Source organism: Leptonychotes weddellii, chromosome 12 (assembly GCF_054177405.1).
Source record: "Leptonychotes weddellii isolate Sample4059 chromosome 12, ASM5417740v2, whole genome shotgun sequence".
Taxonomy (NCBI): Eukaryota; Metazoa; Chordata; class Mammalia; order Carnivora; family Phocidae; genus Leptonychotes; species Leptonychotes weddellii.
Window position 1 is genome coordinate 9,613,987 of NC_138380.1, and position 22,452 is coordinate 9,636,438.

A 22,452-nucleotide genomic window follows, 5' to 3' on the forward strand; every position below is an offset into this window, starting at 1 on the left:
TTTTATAAGATTTCGGTGTTGAGTCAGTTATGCTGGTTGGTTCATGGCACATGATCATCTCTGGTCCAGGCAAGAATCTTCACTGGCTGATCCATTTGCCTCCCTTTTAAACCTTACCACATTCCCATTCTCCTTACTCTTCCCATAGGCAAACATGTTAGTGTGTGTGTGTGTGTGTGTGTGTGTATATATATTTAAATTTTTAACATATTTTTAAATTTTGTTGTTAGAAGAGGTGTGTTGATGTGTTTGTATTTCAATTTATATAGATGGGTTCTGTAATTTATTTTTTTTAAGATTTATTTATTAGAGAACAAGTGGTGCGGAGGGACATTGGGAGAGAGAGAGAGAGCACAAGAGGGGATGGGGGACAGGCAGAGAGAGAGAGAGAGAGCAGAATCCCTGCTGAGCAAGAAGCCTGATGCAGGGCACAAGGCTCGATCCCAGGACCCAGAAATCATGACCTGAGCCGAAGGCAGACGCTTAACCAGCTGAGCCACCCAGGCGCCCCTGATGGGTTCTGTAATTTATACCAATTCTGTTTCCTACTGGGCATTGTTTTCACAATGCTTTGTGTTTTCAGTCCACCCACTTTTCTCCGAGTGTATCTAATCCATTGCTTGGTGTTTGTCTACCTGTGTTTGCCCAGTGATGGGCATCAAGTTCAAATATATTTTATGTTTTCTTTAAACATTCTTTGTGTTTGAATATATTTAAGCCCTCTTAATTAAATTTATGCCTTTTGATTAAGTGTTCAAATAGAAATATATATTTATGAGTTGTATAGGTAGTAGAGATGTATATGAACTTGTGTTATATTTCAAGAACTGATAAGTAATTTAGAGAGTTGATTTCCTAATAAAAGCAATTGTTTGACTAAAGACAAAGCCTACTCATATGCTGAGGTCTTATATACAGCAGAGTAAGTTCTCAGAGCCTATAACAGAGTACAAAAGACATAGTTGGAATAAAATGCTGTAAAAGGAGGTGTAAGTACCTTACTCTGGTAATGTGTCATATATTAAGCTTTTAAATATTTTATTAAAATAAAGAATATCTTTATCCCCTCAGAGTTATATGAGTTATTAAAAATACCTTTTTTATGTCATTATTGAATAGATGTGTGCATTGGCATTTTCCCCATAAGGACTTGAGGTATCTTTCTATAAAGACCATATATCCTGAGGATAATGAATAGAATACAAAAGTAATGGAAAGTCATTACTTTGCAGAAGAAGAGGAATTTCCAAGTATTCTATTTAAAAGCAAATGTTATAGCCTTGATTAAACATTACATTTAACTTTAACCTGCTTATAAACTGAAAACTTGAAAACATAGTAAATTATATCAGTTTTCATAATCCAGATGGAGGAAGCATCCTCATTCCTCAAGGTAGATACTGTTTCCTGGTAGAGGTGGATATTTCTCACTGAGCATCCCCTAGAGTAGCCATGGGCATAGGAAGCAGATTCACCATTAGCAGGATTGACATTGAATTCTGAAAGCTAGAAGTCCAAGTCTGAGATGAAGTAGCGATTTTACTTAGGAAGCAATGTTTTATTTACACTTGAGCAAGTGTTTGATTAAAACCCTAGAACTGTCATATAGGGCTACATCATTAGCATGCGGAATCAGTTCAGTCTTTAGAATTGGCAAGTATAGGTAGGAATCCTGATTCTGCCCCCTTGTTATCTGTGTGGTCCTGGACACATTTAATCTCTGCAAGCTTCAATTTTCTCATGTGTAAAAGTAATAATTAACAATAAGCTACCTTGCAAAATTGTGACTAGGATTAAGTCAAGTGAAAGTTCCTGGGATTATTCAGCACATACTACTTAAATTCGTTGTTAGGATTAAGTATGATAACCACATGAAGTTCTGGGATGGTACCTGGTGCATAGGACCAGATCTTCAGTGCACATTGATGTCCTGTCCTTTCTCTTCACTCTGCTAATGATCATTCCTTCTCTACTTCAGGGAAAGCACAAAATGCATGTAGATACTGGAATGGAAGGTGATTGGTGTGGCCTTATTCCTGTTGGACAGTCTTGCAATCATGTTACGACAACAGGCCTGAAGTGGAACCTCAGTAAGTAAAACCCTTGCACAAAGGGAGGTTTTCTTTCTTTAAAAAAAAAAAAAAGTGTGTGTGTGTGTGTGTATATATATATATATATCTGGTATATACCTAGCAGTGGAACTCTTATGTCAAAGGTAGGTCTGTGTTTAACCTTTCTGTGAACGGTCAGGCTATCTTCCAGAGGAGCTACACCATTCCATATTTCTACCAGCAATGTGCGAGGCCTCCAGTTTTTCCCACAGCCTCACCAACACTTGTCACTATCTTTTTGTTTTTACACATCTTAGTGGATATGCAGGAGTATCTTGTTGTGGTTTTATTTGCTTCCCCCCCATGACATGATATCAAATACCTTTCCATGTGCTTATGGATCATTTGTATATTTTCTTTGGAGTAACGTCTTCAGATCTTTTGTTCATATTTTAATTGCATTATTTTCCTTTTTAGTTTGAGTTGTAAGATTTCCTTATATATCCCAGATACAAGTCCTTTATCAGATATATGACTTGCAAATATTTTCTCAGTCTTTGACTTATATTTTCATTTTCTGAAATTTAATTAACTAAATTCATTAATTTAATTTTGATGAAGTATTTTTTTTCTCTTATGGATTGTACTTCTGGTGTGGAATCTAAGAATTCTTTGTCCAACCTTCTTCATGATTATGTGTTCTTGAAACCTACTTTACTTTTCCAGAGAAGCAGCTATTTTAACTAAAGTAGCAAGTTATTTTCATAGTCAAAGATTTTACAAGATTAGCTGCTTTTTACTAAGTTTTAAAATGTTTCCCAGTACTTATTAACTGTAATAGGTCCTAGTTATACTAAAACTGTCTGATTTGAAAGGAACAAAAACTGAGGTGGATCTTTTCATGAAATAAGTGCCGATTCCAAAATAAACCATCAAGCTTGTGAAATAGGTCAACTCTAGTCTCTTTAAAAATGATAGTAATTTGGGACGCCTGGGTGGCTCAGCCGGTTAAGTGTCTGCCTTCGGCTCAGGTCATGATCCCAGGGTGCTGGGATCGAGCCCCGCATCGGGCTCCCTGCTCAGCGGGCAGCCTGCTTCTCCCCCTCCCTCTGCCTGTCTCTGCCTACTTGTTCTCTCTCTCTCTGTCAGATAAATAAATAAAATCTTTAAAAAAACACACACACACACACACACACAAAATGATAGTAATTTAATCAAAGCGCTTTGGTTGAATGTCAAAGGGATTGTCTCCTGATTGACCAGTACCTCTAAGGTTGTAAAAACTAAAATATAGAACCACATCATTCTTTTGTAACATGCAAAACTCTGAGGTTCCCACAAGGAAATAAATATTTCAACAAGTAAATAATTTGAAGATAAAAAGATATTTTAAAAGACTTTTCTATGAGCCACTGCTGAAACAATTAGGAAAAACTAGAGCTATTTTGAGGCAAATGTCTGGAGAGCTCATCAGAATTTGAAAGGACGGTGAGACAGGATCTGCTTCAGTGCACAGAAATATGTGACAGCCTTTGAAACTGTTTAGCTGAAACTGACATGAGCTCCCATTAGAAACTTTTTTTGAAAACATTTCCAACCTAAAACAGTTGTACTTTTTGGAGTTCTGTTCGTTCCCGGGACCCAGTCTCGATGCTGGTGAAGTCCTTTCGGACCTGGCAGCGACTTCACTTTCCAGGGCTGGCACCAAGACAGGAGGGGCACTAAGCAGGAACAAGGGCTGGCTGTCCGGGCAGTGGCCCTGCTTCCTTTCTCTTACGGTGATGGGAAAGACTCAGACGATTATCCAGGCTTCTTCAGGGGTCCTTAGAACATCCTCTGATCCCCTGTGTCCCACAGTAACATGCACGTCCTAATTCCGTATAATGAAGTTGACTCTGGGAAGGGGCCTTGGGCATGATGTGGTGTTTAATCTTACTGTCCATGATAATGTTTCAATCCTGCAGAAATGCTATGTACTACTACTTCTTTATATATTTACAGATTGTTTTGACTTTTAAAATAATTATTTTTCTTCTACAATTTTATATAAAATATGTAAATAGCAACTTAATGGAGTATGCAAAGCAAGAAAATTGAAACACACAGTTTCATCAGTTCTCTGTGGTGAAAGCTACTTAATGGGGTCTTGTGATAGGTAATATGTCATTAAAAAGTAGTGAGAACAGCTGGGAAATGATGCAATGTCAACTTGAAGAGCAGTGTCTAGATTTCTTCCACTGAGAGGGCAGGGCCCCTGCTTCTCTCACTGTCATTGTGAAAGCAGAGTGCTGAGGTCAATGTCAACTTGTCAGTCACACCTATGAAGTGACAGGATGGCCCAGGAAGGAGAAAGGAGGTGCAGTAACTCAGCCAGGTGCCGATCACTTCTTAGGTCAAGGAGAGTATGCAAGTGCTTCTAAAGAAACCAATCAAAATCTCCCTCAGGGATGGGAGGGCAATCTGGCTGGGACATCTGTCACCCCACTGATCGCCAGGGTGGATTCGGCTGATCTGGCTGACACCCTCACCACGGCGACTTGTGCGTCCCTCCCAAAGCTGCGCACTGGGTCATAGGGGACGACCTTCCCCTATAGAGGAGGACCATTCTTCGGTCAAGGCTATATGAGTAGCTGCGCTCCCCTGCTAGGATCTCCAAACAAGCTCTCAACGTCCATTTGTAGGAGAACGTAGGGTAGTCAAACTTCCAAGACTCCAGACACCTCCAAATGAGGTGCTGCATGTGCCAGTCTGCCTTTCTTTAAAAACAAACAAACAAACCTAAATCTCCCTCAGGGGGTCTGGCTATCTCCCCGAGTCTTTTCCCACTCCAAAAGGTGATGCCACAAGTTCTGAAACTAATCTGATTTACCTGTTTCACTTTGCAGTATCTCTCATCACGTTCTGCCTTTAAAACAGGTGTGAAAAGGTGCCTCTGTACCCATCCCCCAGAAGTGACATGTGGCAGCTAGTGTTGAAGCTACCCGTATGACAGTAGTTTACTTCAGAGCAGGACGCTGTGAACATTCCGGGTCACGTGTCTGGGCCCGGAGTTTCTCTAGGCTGTGTACACTTGGGAGTAAAATAGCTGCATCATAGGCAAGAGCGTCTTCGCCTTTCCTGGGTACGCCATATGGCTCTGACAGTGGGTACGCCATTGTACACTCACCCAGGAGAATACAAGAGTTCCCGTGCTCTGCGTCCTCACGCAATTCTTGGTATTGTCAGAATTCATCACTTTTGCCGATCTGAGGCGTATCAGTGATACTTCATTACAGTCTCTGGTTACTGCTGAGGGAAAGCATCTTTTTGTAGTTATTAACCATGCAGCACTGGTTTCTTCTGTGGATCGCTTTCTTTTGCCTATTTAGTCATTGGACTATTTGGTTTTTTCTTATTATCAGAAGTTCTTCAGATCCTAATTATCTTCTTCCTGGCTATATTTTCCCTTTTCCAGTTGTTTACTGCATTTTTGTATGCATTAACGTTAGTAAGTTAAAGGCAGTCAAATGTGTCCATCTTTTCTTAGGGATTTGTAGTTTTTGTCTTAAATCATCTTTCTATTCTCCACAGTCATAAAGACATTCTCACAGTATAGATTTAAGTCTTATTTTTTAGGTCTTTTCTTGCACCTGAAATTGATTTTGGTGTATGATACAGGCTAGAGATCTGATTTTTTTTCATTACTGATAACGAGTTGCCCTAGCACCATTTATCTTACACTCTCCAACTGAAAGTTTTCACGTGCAGGGGGAGAACTTAAATTTCTAGTCTCTTCTCTTGGCTTACACACTTCTTTCTGTACTGATCCCACACTGCCTTGATTAGCGTAGCTTTATAATGAATACTGAAATATGGCTAATGGAGTCTCCCAGCTGCTTCTTCCAGAGTTTGATGGTTATTTCTGGCTTTTCGATCTTCACAAATGTTAGCATTAACTTTACAAGGGTCACGCACACAATTCTATTTTAAGTTTTATTGGAATTATTTTTCATTTATAGATAAATTGGGAGAATACAACAATTGAGGAAGAAAATTCCTGTGTGTGATCGAGTCTTCCATAAACATAATATCTGTCTCTGTTTACTTAGAACTTTTTAACTGCTTTCAATAATTTAAAAATTTTGTCCAAAAGATCCTGTACATCTTATATAAGATTTATTTCTAGGAACCCTATATTTTGTGTTGATATTGTAAATTACACCTTCTAAAAACTTCAGTTTTCTGAGCTCTTTGGTGGCATATAGACAGACATAAAATTGATTTAAGTATATTATATCAATATATTGCTGAATGCTCTTATTGTTTCTAGGGGGAGGGGTAGAGGGAGAGAGAGAATCTTGAGCATGTGGAGCCCCATGTGGGGATCGATCTCACAACCCTGAGATCGTGACCTGAGCCGAAACCAATAGTCAGACACTTAACTGGCTGAGCCATCCAGGCGCCCCGCTTTTATTGTTCCTAAGAAACGTGAGTGTAGATTCGCTTGGGTTTTCTAAAGAAAGTCATATATTTGGTGGTAATTAAGTTTTCTTTCTTCTTCACTCATAACAAATTGGGATGTGTTTTGTTATGACTAACGGAAACAGGAGCTTTAAAGAAGCCTGTTTCTTTTTTCCTCATGTAACAAAGTACAGGGATAAGTAGTTCCAGGGCATGGCTTCTGTGGTTCCATCAGCCTTTGCCTCAAAATCGTAAGAGGTTGCAACTCCAGCCACTCAGGTGCCCCGTTCAGCATCAGGACAAAGGAAAGGGCAGAGGGGAAGACGGGGTAGCACATGTAGCAGGAAAGCAAGGCTTTAGGGATTCCACCGTTTCCAGAAATCCTTCCTGCATCTAGTCTTTGGCCTCAGTGGCCGGAACTACCCAGCAGCCACCCTCGCTGCGGAAGAGGCTGGGATGTAAAGTTTTGTATCTGAAGACATGGGCGTCCCAAGTGAAACCGAGGTTCTGTCAGGGAGGAAGAAGAGAATCAGTAGGACTCTGCTCTTCTATCAAGAAATGTCTTTTCTTTGTCCACCATCTTGATGAACAGTTTGGCTACACATATAGAATAAAATCTTATTTTCACTCTCTGTTGGCCATATTCTTAGGGGTTTCTGTTGTAGCTGTTGAAGAATTTGCAGTTAAGCAAACTGACTCTTATGCGTTTATAATCATCTTTAACTCTGTCTTTTAGACCTCATTTTTCTTTGATGTAAAGTTTTACTACCATATGCGTAAGTGTAACCTTTCTTGTATTCTAGTTGGTTTTCCTTCGCCCTGATAAGTGGTATAGTTTATCGCTTGTGCAAATTTTTCAGATATCCCCATTTTTCAGATAAGGACACATGGTAATTCCAAGCTTTAGGCAGTGATTTGCCTAAATTCACATCATTAGGGATTGATGCACTCAAAATTTGAATTCAAGTGTTTAATGCTCTATTTCCTTGTTTCCAGTTAGTAAATGAAAGACTTGCCATCAAAGGTAAGTTGATGTTAAAAAAAAATCACTAAAATGAATTTGGGATAAAGAGAAGAAAACAAGAAGAAGACACATATATGGGGAAAGCAAGAAATGGAAAGGCTTAGGAAGAAGAATTTAAATTCTCTGGGATGGAGCTCTTAACTTCTTTACACTTTGGCCTAAGAAAATATCAAATGGAATTGCCTTCCATTTGCCCAGTCCTCTTATTTATAACACTCAAATTGAGTGTGAAATTATGCATTCATTGTTCCTTCTTTTATGTTTTTTCAAAGTATAGAAATAAATGACAGAATGAAATAATTTCATAGCACTGACTGAAAGAGACTCAAATCTAACCCAAGTGGAATATTTTTGAAGGGAAGAAATTAAGAGAAAACCATTTGAAAAGATTTTTCATCTCAGCGGAAAATAATTTATAGTAAGTGTGTACAGGTACCAAGATTTTCTGCAGGAGTTCTCTGTGAGGATTTTTAAGTGCCAGCCTAACAAGGGAACAGCTTATGGATCTATAAAACTACACTTGGGAAAAATGCAGTTTCAATGAGAAGCACCCTTAATTCTCACTCCATTATGACTCAAAGTGATTCTGGTTGGTTAGTGTTTTAAGTCTGGGGTGCAGGGGAGAGGTCCGTGCTGGAGATAGACGTTTGGGACTCGTTGGTTTATAAGTGTCATGGTTCAGCAACAGCTGTGCCCACTTGGGTTATAACCTTTTGTGAGCTAATGCCACTAATGTGTGAGATGTTTTATATTTTTAGGTGTCTTTATTACTATTTTTAATTATTGCTTTTCTAGTCCAGTGCTTAAAAAATGGCAGTCTGAATCTGTGACATCAATATTTCCTGTTTGATTCAAGGACAATATCTTTTGTATCTTTTTCTTTTTTAAGATTTATTTATTTATTCTAGAGAGTGAGTGCGCAGTGGGGGGGGGGGCAGAGGGAGAGAGAGTCTTAAGCAGACTCTGTACTGAGTGTGGAGCTCAGTGCAGGGCTCGATCTTAGGATCCTGAGATCATGACCTGAGCTAACAAGAGTCGGATGCTTAACTGACTGCACCACCCAGGCACCCCAGTGTCTTTTGTATCTTAATTCTTTGATAACTGGTGACCCAATTTGAATTGAACTAAAGATATTATTAAAATTTTTACATAAAACACATGTGTTAGAAATCAAAGGTGATAATCAGGATGGCTTTTTTTTTTTTTGCCTCTGTCTTGCCCAGAGGAAGCTGTTAGTGAAAGTTTTCCACCCCTAAACCATTTTCTTGAGTTTAGAAATAGGTGAAATGACCGTATTTCATCATATTTAAGATGTCATTGATTATAAGATGCATAATTATGTTCACTAAGGAAAAAAATACTAATTATAATTGCAGAGATGAGGGGGAAATGTACATGTTAGAACTGATAAAATATGGTAGATCAAATAGCACAGAACTTAATTATCAAATTATATGCAGAGACATAATTTGTTTATATAATTTGCTTAATTTATTGACTTCTAAGAAGTCAGCTAGGATTCTGATAAGGACCACGTTGATTCAGCGGATCAGTTTGAGAAGTAAATCCATCTTATACCAATGTTAAATCTTCCAACACATGAACCTGGGGTACTTTCATTTAGATGTTTAATTTCTTTCAACAAAGTCTTTCTGTTTTCATATTCTAAGCTTTTACTTCTTTTGTTAAATTTGTTCCAAAGTATTGTATTGTTTTAATACTATTGTGAATGGAATTCTCTTCTTAATTTCATTTTTAGGTTGTTCATTGCAAGTGTATAGAAATAGAATTGATTTTTTTATAAATTGATCTTATATCCTACAACCTTGCTGAATTCATTTATTAGTACTAATGGTGTTTTAGTGGATTTCTTAGGATTTTTTAAATATTCAAGATTATGTCCTCTGCAAATGGATGTGGATTCTCTTGTTTCTTTTTCTTGCCAAATTGTCCTGCCTAGAACCTCAATAATACTGAAAGCAGCAAGTGTGGACATCCTTGTCCTGTTACTGATCTTAGATGGAAAGCATCCAGTCTTTCACCATATATATGATGCTAGCTGTTGGTTTTTCATAGATGTCTTTTATCAGATTGAGGAAATTTCATTCTAGTCATAGTTTGTTGAGTGTTTTTTTATCATGAAATAGCATGGATTTTGCTTTTGTTAATTTGTCTATTGAGATGATCATGTGATTTTTGTGTGTTTGTTTGTTTTTTTTAATTCTATTGATATAGTGTATTATATTAGTTGGATTATGGATGTTAAACCAAACTTGCATCTTTGGGACAAACCTCACCTGGTCATGATGTACAGTTCTTTTTATATATTGCTGGGTTCTGTTTTCTATTTTGTTGAGGACTTTTGTATCCATATCCTAAGATAAATTGTTTCATAGGGTTTTTTTGTTTTGTTTTGCTTTGTGATGTCTGACTGGTTTTAGTGTCAGGATGATACTACTACCTGGTCTTGAAGTCTAGGCATTCAAGAAGGAAACTCCGGGGAACTCCAAGGCAACAAAAGCGAGACACAAGGGAAGTAGGTCTAGCAGGCAGGATGAAGACTAGGGAAGGACAAAGCGTAGAGGGAACTCTGGTTGCAGGGGAGATACCTGGTGTATGTTCTGATCCAAAGACAGGTGGTGCCTTGCACCTTGGCCCTCTTTTGTCTGCTTACTGCCACAAAGAAGAGAGGGGAGGGAAGGAGAACTACAGGGCCATCTTGTTTCTAATTAAAAAACAGCAGGGGCTAACTTGCCCTTTAGAGGAGTATAGATCACTGAACATTGAAGCAAGCACAACTTTATGGGGAAGAAGTTGCGTTTACGTGAAAATTATATACAATATCCTATAAGTGTTCTTTTAAAAATCACATATCTCTACACATGGACAGGAGAAATTTTCTCCCTTCTGTATTTAGTTAGCCATCAATGACTTCCAATCTCCATGGCTTTATATGATTAATTTAGAAAAGTCATTAATGGTTTCATAGCTCATTTTTATTTATAAATGGAAAGTGCTAGCTATAAATTTCAGTATTGATTTTTCTTCATTAATAGTTTTACACTAAGAATCTTTTTAAACCTCAGAAGTAAAAAGTTCACTTACAAATTTATGTAAATTTAAATGTGTGATGCAGGGGTGAAAGATGTGTTTTTCATAATAGCCATACCTATAATATTACATTTATATTATTTATATAATTTAGGATCATAATTGCAAATAAATATTTTCACAGAGGTTTTTCAAGGAGGCCTTACATTTCTATTTATAGAGTACTGAATATTTCCAAGTATTTAGTAAAACTTTAAAATGTAATAGTGTGTACCAGTTTCATTACTCTAGGCTGCATTGAATGATTTTTTTTTTTAAGATTTTATTTATTTATTTATTTGAGAGAGAGAGAATGAGAGACAGAGAGCATGAGAGGGAGGAGGGTCAGAGGGAGAAGTAGACTCCCTGCCGAGCAGGGAGCCCGATGCGGGACTCGATCCCGGGACTCCAGGATCATGACCTGAGCCGAAGGCAGTCGCTTAACCAACTGAGCCACCCAGCGCCCTGCATTGAATGATTTTTTATGCTTTGGACTACATTATGGGAATAGCAGAATATTACTTTCTTTATTAGCAGGATGTATTAAAAAAAAGAAATCTTGTTGATACTACATCTTGATTTTTTTTTATGCATTCTATATAGTATGCCAGCAAATGACAATTTCTATGATGTATGGGCTGGACTGTGCGAATGCTATCTCCTTTACTTAGATTCTAGAGTAATTATACTATCATAATGTCAAGATGATAGTATCACAATAATGTCATCGGTTATTGAGACCTATGATTTTTAAGTGAAATAACATCTAAAAACGACTTCCAAAAATAAGTAAGTAAATAAAAATGACTTCACAAACCACACGGCTTCCTGGAGCCAGAGCTGACCTAAAACTCAGGTGTCTCAGCTCCTAGCACAGAACTTTCTCCTCCTAGCACAGCAGGAAATTTTGATGTTTGATAACAGATCTAAAGTTAAAGATAGATAAACCTAAAGTGTGTGATGTTTGACAGATTAAAAAATAACCATCTTTGTTAAATTTTTCATGATGTAAGTTTTCAGATGTATCAGTTTCAAATTGCTACTGGAACAAATTACCACAAACTAGTGGCCTAAGCAGTGCATCCATTATCTTATAGTTCTGGAGGCCGGAGTTCTAAATGGGTCTTAAAAAAGCAAAAATCAAGGTATTGACAGAGCTGCCTTCCTCTTGGAAGCTCCAGTGGAGAATCCTTTGCTCACCATTTCCAGCTTCTGGAGGCTGCGCACATTTCTTGACCATGATTCCTTCCGCCATCTTCAGGCTAGCAGCATAGCATCATCGTATCTCTCTCTCTGACCTCTGCTTCCGTTGTTCTGTCTCTTCCTCCAACGCTGACTCTGTAGCTTCCTGCTTTTAAGGAATTTGTGATTACACTGGGACCACCTGAATGATCCAGGATAACCCCATGTCGGAATTTTGATTTAATCACACCTTGCAAAACTCCTCCTGCCCTATAAGTGATTTATTCACAGACTCCAGGGATTACAGTGTAGACATTGTGGGGGTCCATTATTCAGCCTCCCATATCAGGTTTGTACTCAATGAATTCAATAATTTTCTGAAATAATACTTACTGAATATAGTGATTAGATCATTGAATCTTTACAGTTACCCCGAAAACTAACGTGTGAAGACTTGTTTATATTGCCGTTGAGAAACTGAATTTCAGTGATGTCATTCATCTAGCCTCAGATAACTTGTGATAAAGACTCAAGACAAAATAAAAACAAAACAAATTGTGTGAGCACGATTTATTTGGTGTCCACAAAGGAGAAGAACGAGAGTAACAATTTCCATCCATCCGTTTTCTGTTCGCCAAGGATTGTCCTCAGGTTTAACCAAGTCTATATTCTGATCCATGAGAACCACACAGGAAGTCCGGCTTGCACAGGCCAGAGGCAGAAGTTCCATTCGGCTGGAGGGTTGTAAGCAGTCTCTTATTAGACATGTTTGGTTTTTTTTAATCCTTTTTATATTTCTTACCTGTTTAGCCTTTGAAGCTCTACTTATATGAGAAACTGATAGTTTCTATCAAAAACAGGCAAAAGTGGCACCTGGGTGGCTCCGTTTTTTGAGTGTCTGACTCTTGATTTTGGCTCAGGTCATGATCTCTGGTCGTGAGATCGAGCCCCATGTTGGGCTCTAGGCTTAGCTTGCAGAGTCTGCTTGAGATTCTCTCCCTCCTCCCCTAAAATAAAAAAATAAATCTTAAAAAAAAAAAAACGGGAACAATCTGATGTGTGATTAAGATGGTGAAAACACAAAAGGCAGAAAATTTGACTCTTCCTTATATTGCTTTTATAGCCACATATTATTAATCTCAGGGCTCTAAAGGTCATTAAAGATCAAGTAGGTAGTAATGAATTAACTGAGCACACCTACACCATCAAACTACTCGTTTATTCATGCCACTCTTGCTGTTATTTGTACCCCTTACACACACACACACACGCACACACACACACTCACGTCCTTGTACCATGAGATCTTACAAGTTTGGGTTTTCTTAGCATGTACCTAGATTTGGTCAGTCAGGGGTTATAGACCACAAAACGGCCACTTCCGATAAGTTCTGAATTATTAGTGCTGAGGAATCATTGCACAAAATGACAATCCTGGGAAACTCTAGGACCCAGCTTTTATGAAGAAGGCAAAGTTAGTGGTGGTGTTGGTAAGCAGTAGATATTATTTCTCTGGAGAGAAAAGTACAAAGAGGAGCAAGATTATTTTTAGACTTTGTCATTGAGAAGGATTTTCAAATATTCTATTTGTAAGCCAATATTATATTTTCAGACATTTAAAGTTAATAACATATGGCCTACTACAAACCTGTATTAAAAATATATTTCATTAACTCAGCTCTGGTTCTGTTTTCTGTGTTGTAGGATTTGAACCAGACATGAATGATTTTTCTTCTCTTAAGGCCTTGCCCTTTTGTGATTCTGCTGAGAGCACAAGGAACCAACAATAATTTACTATATGCCATAATCATCCTGTTTTGTTTTTAGAAAACTACCTACAACCTGACAACACACATTTATTATGGTTGATTCTAGGCATTTAAATATGAAAACAATTAACGTGCATTTGTAGGGAATATGACAAATGGGAATTTGCAAGCAGACCAATTTTTCACTGACCTGCATTTAAGAACACTATTATAACTCAGGTTTGCCTACCCAGTTTTTAAATGAGTTGATTTCCTAGTATTTATGTGGGCAGGTTGACGGATGAAAATGACTTCAGTGTAAGCTCAAGAGTCCCCTTCCAGTTCCTCTCCTCCAGGTTGCACTTTTGTGCTGATTCAGATGTGCGCTCTGTGCATTCAACCATCTAGCTAATATATTGAGACAAGAAAGCAATAACTTGTGGTCATTACATGAATTGTAGAGAAAGAATCAAGGGGTGCAGGTGAATAAACTTTTACTGTGGGAATAGCTCACAGGGTATAATTTTCTACTGAGTCCAAATAATCATACTCTGCATTTGTGAATAGCACCTTCATGTACCCCATCTCTCTTTTCTCTACACTCACTGTCATCCGATTTAACATCAACCCTCTTACTAATGCAGAGTATTATTATCCCCATTTTATAGATGAGGAAACAGTCACAGGATATTAAATGAATTGTCCAAGTTCATATTTCCTGAGTCCTGAGTTCATATTTCCTGAACTGTCCAAGTTCATATTTCCTGAGTCCTCATATTTCCTGAATCAACCATAATAAATGTGTGTTAGGTTGTAGGGAGTTTTCAAAAAACAAAACAGGATGATTATGGAATATAGTAAATTATTGTTGGTTCCTTGTGCTCTCAGCACATAGGATGGATCCATCACTGATGATTTACATAACTGTTTTTAAAAGCTTTGGACAGAGTGAGGAGCGCCTGGGTGGCTCAGTTGTTAAGCGTCTGCCTTCGGCTCAGGTCATGATCCCAGGGTCCTGGGATCGAGCCCCGCGTCGGGCTCCCTGCTCAGCAGGAAGCCTGCTTCTCCTTCTTCCACTCCCCCTTCTTGTATTCCCTGTCTCGCTGTCTCTCTCTCTGTGTCAAATAAATAAAATCTTAAAAAAAAAAAAAGCTTTGGACAGAGTGAAATATCCTATCTCAAACTCCTTTCTCTAAATGAAAGTGGAATTTTCCTTGAAATTGGGCAACATCAAAGACGAAGAAGATAGAAATTAACATCTTAGCAATTAAAATCCTGCTGCAAGCCCCACCTAAGACACTCCTCTCCACTCTGTAAGACCCAAATCACACGGTAGAATCCACACAACTTTGTAGAGTGGGTAATTCAGGTGTAATTTATGCTCAGTGTGATATTTCTGGGTGATTATAAACCAAATGTCAGTCACCATGGTTCTCAAGATACTTGTAATAAAGAGTCAACGGGGAAAAAAAGTTTATTTAGCATTCACAAAGGAGGATAAATGGTTAAAACAGAATTTTTGAGTGTCTACAGATTCAAGGATGAAAAGAAAGAAGAGTGATAAAAGGGCAGGATGGCTTAGTTGCAGGAGGTTTAGATTGCATGCAGTTTTCTCAGCAGCGAGCTACCACTCTGTCCTCTAGATTGCTTGGAGGCCAAATTGTGAAAAGGTGGAAAATATTTGGAGAATACTAGGCTTAAATTAAAAGGGGAGATCAAACTGGGGAAATGTCCAGTATGCAGACTAAAATAGAAGCCTCCGTATAAAAGGGCTTTTCTATCTAGCTGTGTACCCCAAATGAAGTTTGTGAAGAAATATTTACTTTTTTTTTTTTGGCTGTAGTTCAAGGGAAACTCAAGATACAAATTACATAGAGAGGAGGTAAGTTCTCAAGCTTAATTACGCATCAGGGAACTACACTGTAGTCTTCTTTCCTCTTCCAGAGAGGAGAATAGGATTGAACTAGCAAGAGAAGGTAGAAATCCTCTGGCTCTGAGATTTAAAAACAGCCAAAAGAGGGACAAATCAATGCCATAAACCCCTTGACAAAACAAGTCTCTGGAGATTATTATATAACATGTAACTTACCTTCTTTCTATACAGTTTGTACCTTGAATTTCCCTTGAAGTGCAGCAGAAAAACATATGCAGCTGTTTACTTCGGTTAATAATGTGGTAGAAAGAGGACAGTAGGGTTCAGATTCTGACTCTAAAATGAGGGTGTTCCACGGTACTGGGACACCATTTGGACTCCTCACCTGAGGATTCATAGATGATGTCAAGACTTTCTTCAGTTTGAACACAGGCTGCTGAAGCCACAGAGAAAAGGAGGAGTCCAGATTATAAATGCCAACAACTTAGATTTTCACGGAGACCTCCATCTCCTCACTTCCTTACGTGCTGGTAATTAAGAGAAGCAGTAATTGGACCAGAATCAGGGGGTGTTTGTTTGAAAGCTGTGTCAGGGGCTGACGTTGCGTTGTGCGGACCCATCTCGCAGAGGTTTCCTTGGATGTGGTTCACTGTATGAAAGTGCTTTGAACATCACGGAGGAGGATGTCCTGTGGCATCACTAGAGTTGATAATCTCCTGCTGAAGGTCCTCATTCTTCAGAAGTTCACAGTGAAGCCAGGAATGGGAAATAATTACTATTCCTCATTTACATTGAGACAGAGTTGAAGCTCAGTTCAATAAATTGTTCTTTGATAAAGATTCGTTAGCAGTATTGCTGTCTCTCAGAAGCCCTGGTGCTCATGTCAACACTTTGGCTCCCTTCCCGAAGCTTAATTGCAAGGATCACTTTGGGCAAATCTCATTGGCCTTTTTGACTCATCTGCTTTCTAGACCCATTTAATTGCAAATTAACAACCTGTCTCTCTCACCTATCCCTAAATCTGGTTTTCCTTCTGTGTATGTATATATGTGTGTGTGTGTGTGTGTGTTAAAGAATGTGCTTAGACAAAAAAATTATCCAAGCAAGAAGCCTTTCTGATTTTTTTTTAAAGCCAGCTACAACTGATAACCAACTTTTATTTTTAGCCATTTTAAAAAAATTATTTGCACTGTATTAGTGGCCGTTTAAATGTGACATGTAATTAAGAAAAATACAAATTTACACCTGTGGTGTTTTCAATTGACCTGTATCCCACCAAAGGCTGATATGGGATAGACAAGGATAAAGAAGTTTTATTTCCTACAGCCTTGCCTGGTACATGCTAATTACTATGTGAATTACCTAAATAACTTTCACCCCTTGTAGATGGATGGGACAGATCCATGACTCAGGGCGAAATCTGGTTTGTGCTTGTGGGACAAAGTAAATAAGGACAGTGATACTGGCTTCGGTCTCGTCCTGGTTCTGCGGCGATTCCAATATAAGTATGAGCACTGGTCTCATCTGCCCCAAGTTTTCAGTTCTCTTTTGTTTAAAATGAGTGACCTTGAACGAAATAATCTCAGTCTCTTTCATCTCTAGTGTTAGTCCTCTTTACTCTCATAGCAGAATTGTACTCTTTTGTTCTTTCCTCCTGAATGCCTGTGAAAAGCACTCAAGGTCCAGTGCGCAAGCCTTCTCTCCAAGACTTGAGCCCATCCCCCAGTATTCCCAGTGTGTGTTCTCCCTTGAACATCTTTCCCTGCCTCCCACTGATCTTACTCCTCTCCAAGGGCCACTTCAAATCATGTCCTTCGTGAAGCTTTCCTACAAAATGTGATTTCTCTTTCCTTTGAATTCCAAAAGTGGGCTGTGCAGCCCTTATGTGTATTTACCTGTGAGCATCTTTGTGCAGATTTCTTACTCCCTTTACTGGAATGCATTCGCCTTAAGGATTTGGTACCTGTTACCTCTGATGACTCCTGGGAGGCTAGAATCGTGCCTTGCATGTTTTGTCATTAGCAACCTTGTTTAAATCAGCATGTGCATTTTCTCCACATGAATTTTGGAACCGAGTCAACTGCACTACAGTGAAAGATGTTGAAGCAAGAGTTCTTTATCATAAACCTTTAAAACAATTAGGATAGTAAAGGAGAAGTTGAATTTTAATGGTGAAAATAGCTATAAAGTCTGCCAGAAGTTGATAAGGCTTAAAGTGATGCCATTCAGAATGTGATTATAACCAGAGACAGTTTTGAGTGTGAGCGAGTGTGTGTTGGAGAGGGGCCTACCTAGGGATGGTCCATGGAGGCCTGAATTTTGAAATCTCACTGTATGGTGGATTTGGGATTTTAAAGGAACTCACTGTTCCCCTAGATGATGTCTCTTGCCCATTTCTTTACTGCCATGAGCATGAGGCAAGGTCTAAAACATTTTTTTTTGTTCCCCCGCCCCTTTTTTTTTAAAGATTTATTTACTTATTTTAGAGAGAGCACACATAGGGATCTCCAGCAGACTCGCGCACAGGATTCTCGAGCAGACTCTGAGCGCAGAGCCCTGCAGGAGGTGCTCTCACAACCCTGAGATCTGACCTGAGCTGAAATCAACTTAACTGTCACCCAGGCGCCCCTGGTTCCCTTTTTATAGATGTTGAAAATCATATAAAACTATAATTTGAGAACAAGTATCATTATAAAAACAAAGGCAGATGAAATTGATTCTCTCATTGTGTGTCTGTTCATGAAACCTAGAAGATTTGCTTTGCAAAAAGAGAGAAAACAAAGAACTCCTAGTTCTGCTTTACTGTGTCCTACAGGGTGTTCTTACAGTATCATGTAAATGTAAAAAGTGCATTCGCGTTTGTTCCAGCTGTTTTATATCGATATTTTATCCACTTACCTAGACTGTATATGTCTTTAGTTTTGGGCCCCTTAGGTTTTGTTCCCATCCTACTTAGTAAAATCCTTAACACTGGACATTCAAATGACTTGATTAATAATAGGACTCCTTATCAAAGTTGCTCCGTCTTTTTCATATTCAGACCTTCCACATTTCTCTAGCATTGTCAACTGCAAGTAACTAGTGAAGTCATTACTTAGCCTTGGAAACAAGCTTATTTACAGTTTGGTAAAAAATTGTGGATTCTGGAAAAAAAGGCAAAGAAGGTACAGTGAGCAAGGAAGGGGAAAGGATTGTATAGGTTTTCTAAAAAGATGCTGCCATTTAAAGAGAGAATAATGAGTAGGATCATATGCAAAAGAGAGTGAAATTGTTGGATTTCACTGAAGGAATAATTTGGTCAGTCTTGAAAATGCAGAATAGTAGCAGCCTAGTAGGGATGGAAGCCAGATTTCTGTTTCTTAAGGTGGTTAGAAGGGAGTTTTGAGTGCAGACTGAGAGCACAATGGCAGCAGATATGTTAACCTTTGTAAAAGACGTTTATCAGTGATTCAAGAAAAACTATAGGTATGGAGTTTGGTTACCAAGGCGGCCTTTATGTCCAAGATGTAAAAGAAGTCTGTCTATGTTGAAAATCAAAGAGAGCTGAGAAACCGCAGAGATCCAGGGAGAAATTTCCATTGGGAGAAATGGCGGACAGGCGGGGACAGTGTGCAGGTGACGTCCCTGAGGAGGCTGGAAGGTGGGGTCCAGAGTAGAGGTGGGGGGTTTTAGGAGAGGTATGTTTAGCTCCACCTTCAAAACCAGAAACAGAGATCAAAATGAGAGGTGTGGCCTTAGGTATTAAGGCGAAGACACTTCTGGATGAAGGCACTAATCGTAAGTGGCATGAATCTTTATCAGTAAGTCTGTCACAGCATCAGCAGGCAAGGCACTGGGTATAAGATTGATTTAGAAAGTTTAAAATACCTATCAAGGAGAGGCTGTTAAAACATTAAGTAACTTCTGGACAAATTTCGGACCACAGCAAGGACTCGTTGTTGAGGATTCCTCAGTTCTGACTCCGTTCTTCTGGGGAACAGTGCACAGGGTGGATTGGGGCCGGTGACCATGGGCACCGTAGCCTCGGGCAGCAGCTCTGAAGTCTCCATCGGTTGTGAATCATATCACAAGTAATCTGTAACTATGAGTAAGTATTATGATTTTGATTGATCCAAAAAAAATTCACTAAAGCAGGTTAAAGGTCACTCTTTTTTTTTTTTTAAGATTTTATTTATTTACTTGACAGAGAGAGCACAGCAGGGGGAGCAGCAGGCAGAGGGAGAGGGAGAAGCCGGCTCCCATCTGAGCAGGGAGCCCAATGAGGGGCTCAGTCCCAGGACGCCAGGATCATGACCTGAGCCCAAGGCAGATGCTTAACTACTGAGCCACCCAGGCACCCCTAGAGGTCACTCTTAAAATAATGCCTCCCTGGCAATTCAGTATGCTTACTTAGCCTGAGAGGTCACTGGTGGATTAGGTTCAGGGTTATGGGTCCCGGATGTACTTACACCACCAGCTCTTGGTACCTCGTGCTATGTGCAGGGCTGTTACTCTTTTACCATTAATGCTTATGGCAATCACATATTATTTAGAATGTCACAGTTTAAATTGTACAGTTAGCTGTGTCCTCTGTTTAATTTTACCCATAAACATATTTTTTAATGAAGAAGGTATGAATAGAAGAAAATGCTAGTAGTACCTCACTATTATACTTGCACCTAAACAGTCTGAAAACTGTGGCTGGGCGGGGGGTGGGGTAACACTGTCCTGTCAGTCAGTATAGCCACACAAATTTAAGACCAGTTTGTTACCTAGAAGTCAACTGATTTATTTTGCCAACTTCATTTCTCATTAAGAAAACGCCCCTCTCTGCTTGGTCTGCTTCTGAGTCCCCTTCTATCTGTCAGCTCAATGATCTAATGGCAACTGATGACTTTAAAAAGGTCTAAATGCCATTGCTTCTCCAATGTGTATCTCCACCCGGACCTTTAATGACTTGCCCTCACATTTAGAATAAACACCTTGCTCCTGTCTGTGCTGCTTGTCCTGCTCCAGATTCTGGCCTTCACCAGGCTGCCCTTGGAGTTCCTGTCTTGGGTTCTTTGCATTTGCTTTTCCCTCTGCTTGGAATACTATTCCTCGTATCTTCCATGGCCCTCCCACATAGCATAATTCAGGTCTCAGCTTGGGTATTGCTTCTTTACGGAGACTCTTATCTAATAAGATCTAAATTAGCATCCCTGCCCTCCCCGACAAAGCACTCCAGCACTTGCCCTGTTCAGTTTTCTTCAGTGTAATCATCCTTGTTTGATACCATCTCATTAAATTATTGCTATCTGTCTTCCCCTCACAAAGGTGTTTTTTTTTTAAAAAAGATTTTATTTATTTATTAGAGAGAGAGAGAGCGCGTGAGTGAACACAGGGGGAACAGCAGGCTCCCTGCTGTGCAAGGAGCCCGATGCAGGACCTGATCCCAGGACCCTGGGATCATGACCTGGGCCGAAGGGAGACGCTTAGCTGACCCAGGCATCCCTTCCCCTCACGAAAGTTAAGCCTCACGAGAGCAGGGACCGTTGCCTGTCTAGCTCTCTACTATATCTTGAACACTTAGCACGGTTCCTGCACAGAGTAAGCACTGAGCAAATACTTGCAGAATATGAACTTTCAGTGGGGTTGGGTCAGATGGCAAGTGCCAAAATTAAATCAGGAAAGAAGGATTAGCCTAAGACTTGGCCTTGTGAACCTCCTGTTCTAACTGCATCAGTAAGAATGGAAGGCTCAGCTGGGGTTAGTTGTCCCGGGAGGAATTAGGAACAGTGGACACAGCAGCAGAGTGGGAGGTTGACATGGAGTGGCTACAGCAGTGTGGCTGGAGGCCTATGTCAGACCAAAGACATTGTTTGAAAAAAGGTGGGGAGGGAGGGAGGGAGGAAAGGAAGGAAGGATAGATGAAGGAAGGAAGGATAGACGAAGGAAGGAAGGATAGACGGAAGGACAGATGAAGGAAGGAAGGAAGGATAGACGAAGGAAAGAAGGAAGGATAGACGAAGGAAGGAAGGCTAGACGAAGGAAGGAAGGATAAACGAAAGAAGGAAGGAAGGATAGACGAAGGAAGGATAGATGAAGGAAGGATAGACGAAGGAAGGAAGGATAGACGAAGGAAGGATAGATGAAGGAAGGAAGGAAGGATAGACGAAGGAAGGCTAGACGAAGGAAGGATAGATGAAGGAAGGAAGGAAGGCTAGACGAAGGAAGGAAGGCTAGACGAAAGAAGGAAGGATAGACGAAGGAAGGAAAGAAGGATAGACGAAGGAAGGATAGATGAAGGAAGGAAGGATAGACGAAGGAAGGAAGGATAGACGAAGGAAGGAAGGATAGACGAAGGAAAGAAGGAAGGATAGACGAAGGAAGGAAAGATAGACGAAGGAAGGAAGGAAGGAACAACAAGCCCAAAATGGAGTCACGGCCCCCGCTTTCAGCCTGTCCCAGAAATGTGACCTTTAACCAGTCAATCTGGAATTTCCTGATCAGCTCTAGTGAGGTCGTCAGCAGGGTAGAACCCCACCCTTCCCCCAGAGGGAGGTAACCTTGCTTGAAACAATCCACTCTTTGTTAGCAACTTCTCCCCCACCACCTTCTGCCTATAGAAGCCTTCCATTTGTGCAGCAACTCCAGCTCCTTTCTACTTGCTGGGTGGGATGCTTTCAGATTCAGGAATCCTTGACGAAAGCCAATTAGGTCTTCAAACTCACACAATTGAATCTTGTGGGTTTTTTGTTTTTGTTTTTTTGTTTTTTGTTTTTTTTTTTTTTACCACATAGAGCATGTGGAAGAGGCAGTGCCTAGGAGGGAATCAAAGATAATACCTGAGGTGAATCTAAAATGATACTTCTTGCCAAGGGAGATCTTTCTGTTTAACAGTACAACTAAATAAGATACGCTTTGAGAGGTCCCTCGAGACAAAAGTTTAAGGAACCCTGTTCGTCACTGTGATCCAATTCTGCTGTGTCCCAGAATCCAGGAATTTTCCATGTCTGTGGAGTCCACCACTAGATGGTGGGCTTTCAGTCCATAGTGAAAACCAAATAGTCTTTTTTTTTTTTT

At 39.6% G+C, this 22,452-nt stretch overlaps 1 protein-coding gene across 14 annotated transcripts in view; it reads left to right on the forward strand.

Moving 5' to 3' along the window:
* The window catches only part of TPK1 (thiamin pyrophosphokinase 1), a 335,883-nt gene that overhangs the window by 235,845 nt on the left and 77,586 nt on the right, over window positions 1-22,452 (forward strand). For all 14 annotated transcript variants that reach the window (XM_081799933.1, XM_081799936.1, XM_081799940.1 and 11 more), the window contains one exon: window positions 1,979-2,090. In XM_081799933.1, coding sequence (XP_081656059.1) covers window positions 1,979-2,090 — 112 coding nt within the window. The remainder of the gene's footprint in view (window positions 1-1,978; window positions 2,091-22,452) is intronic.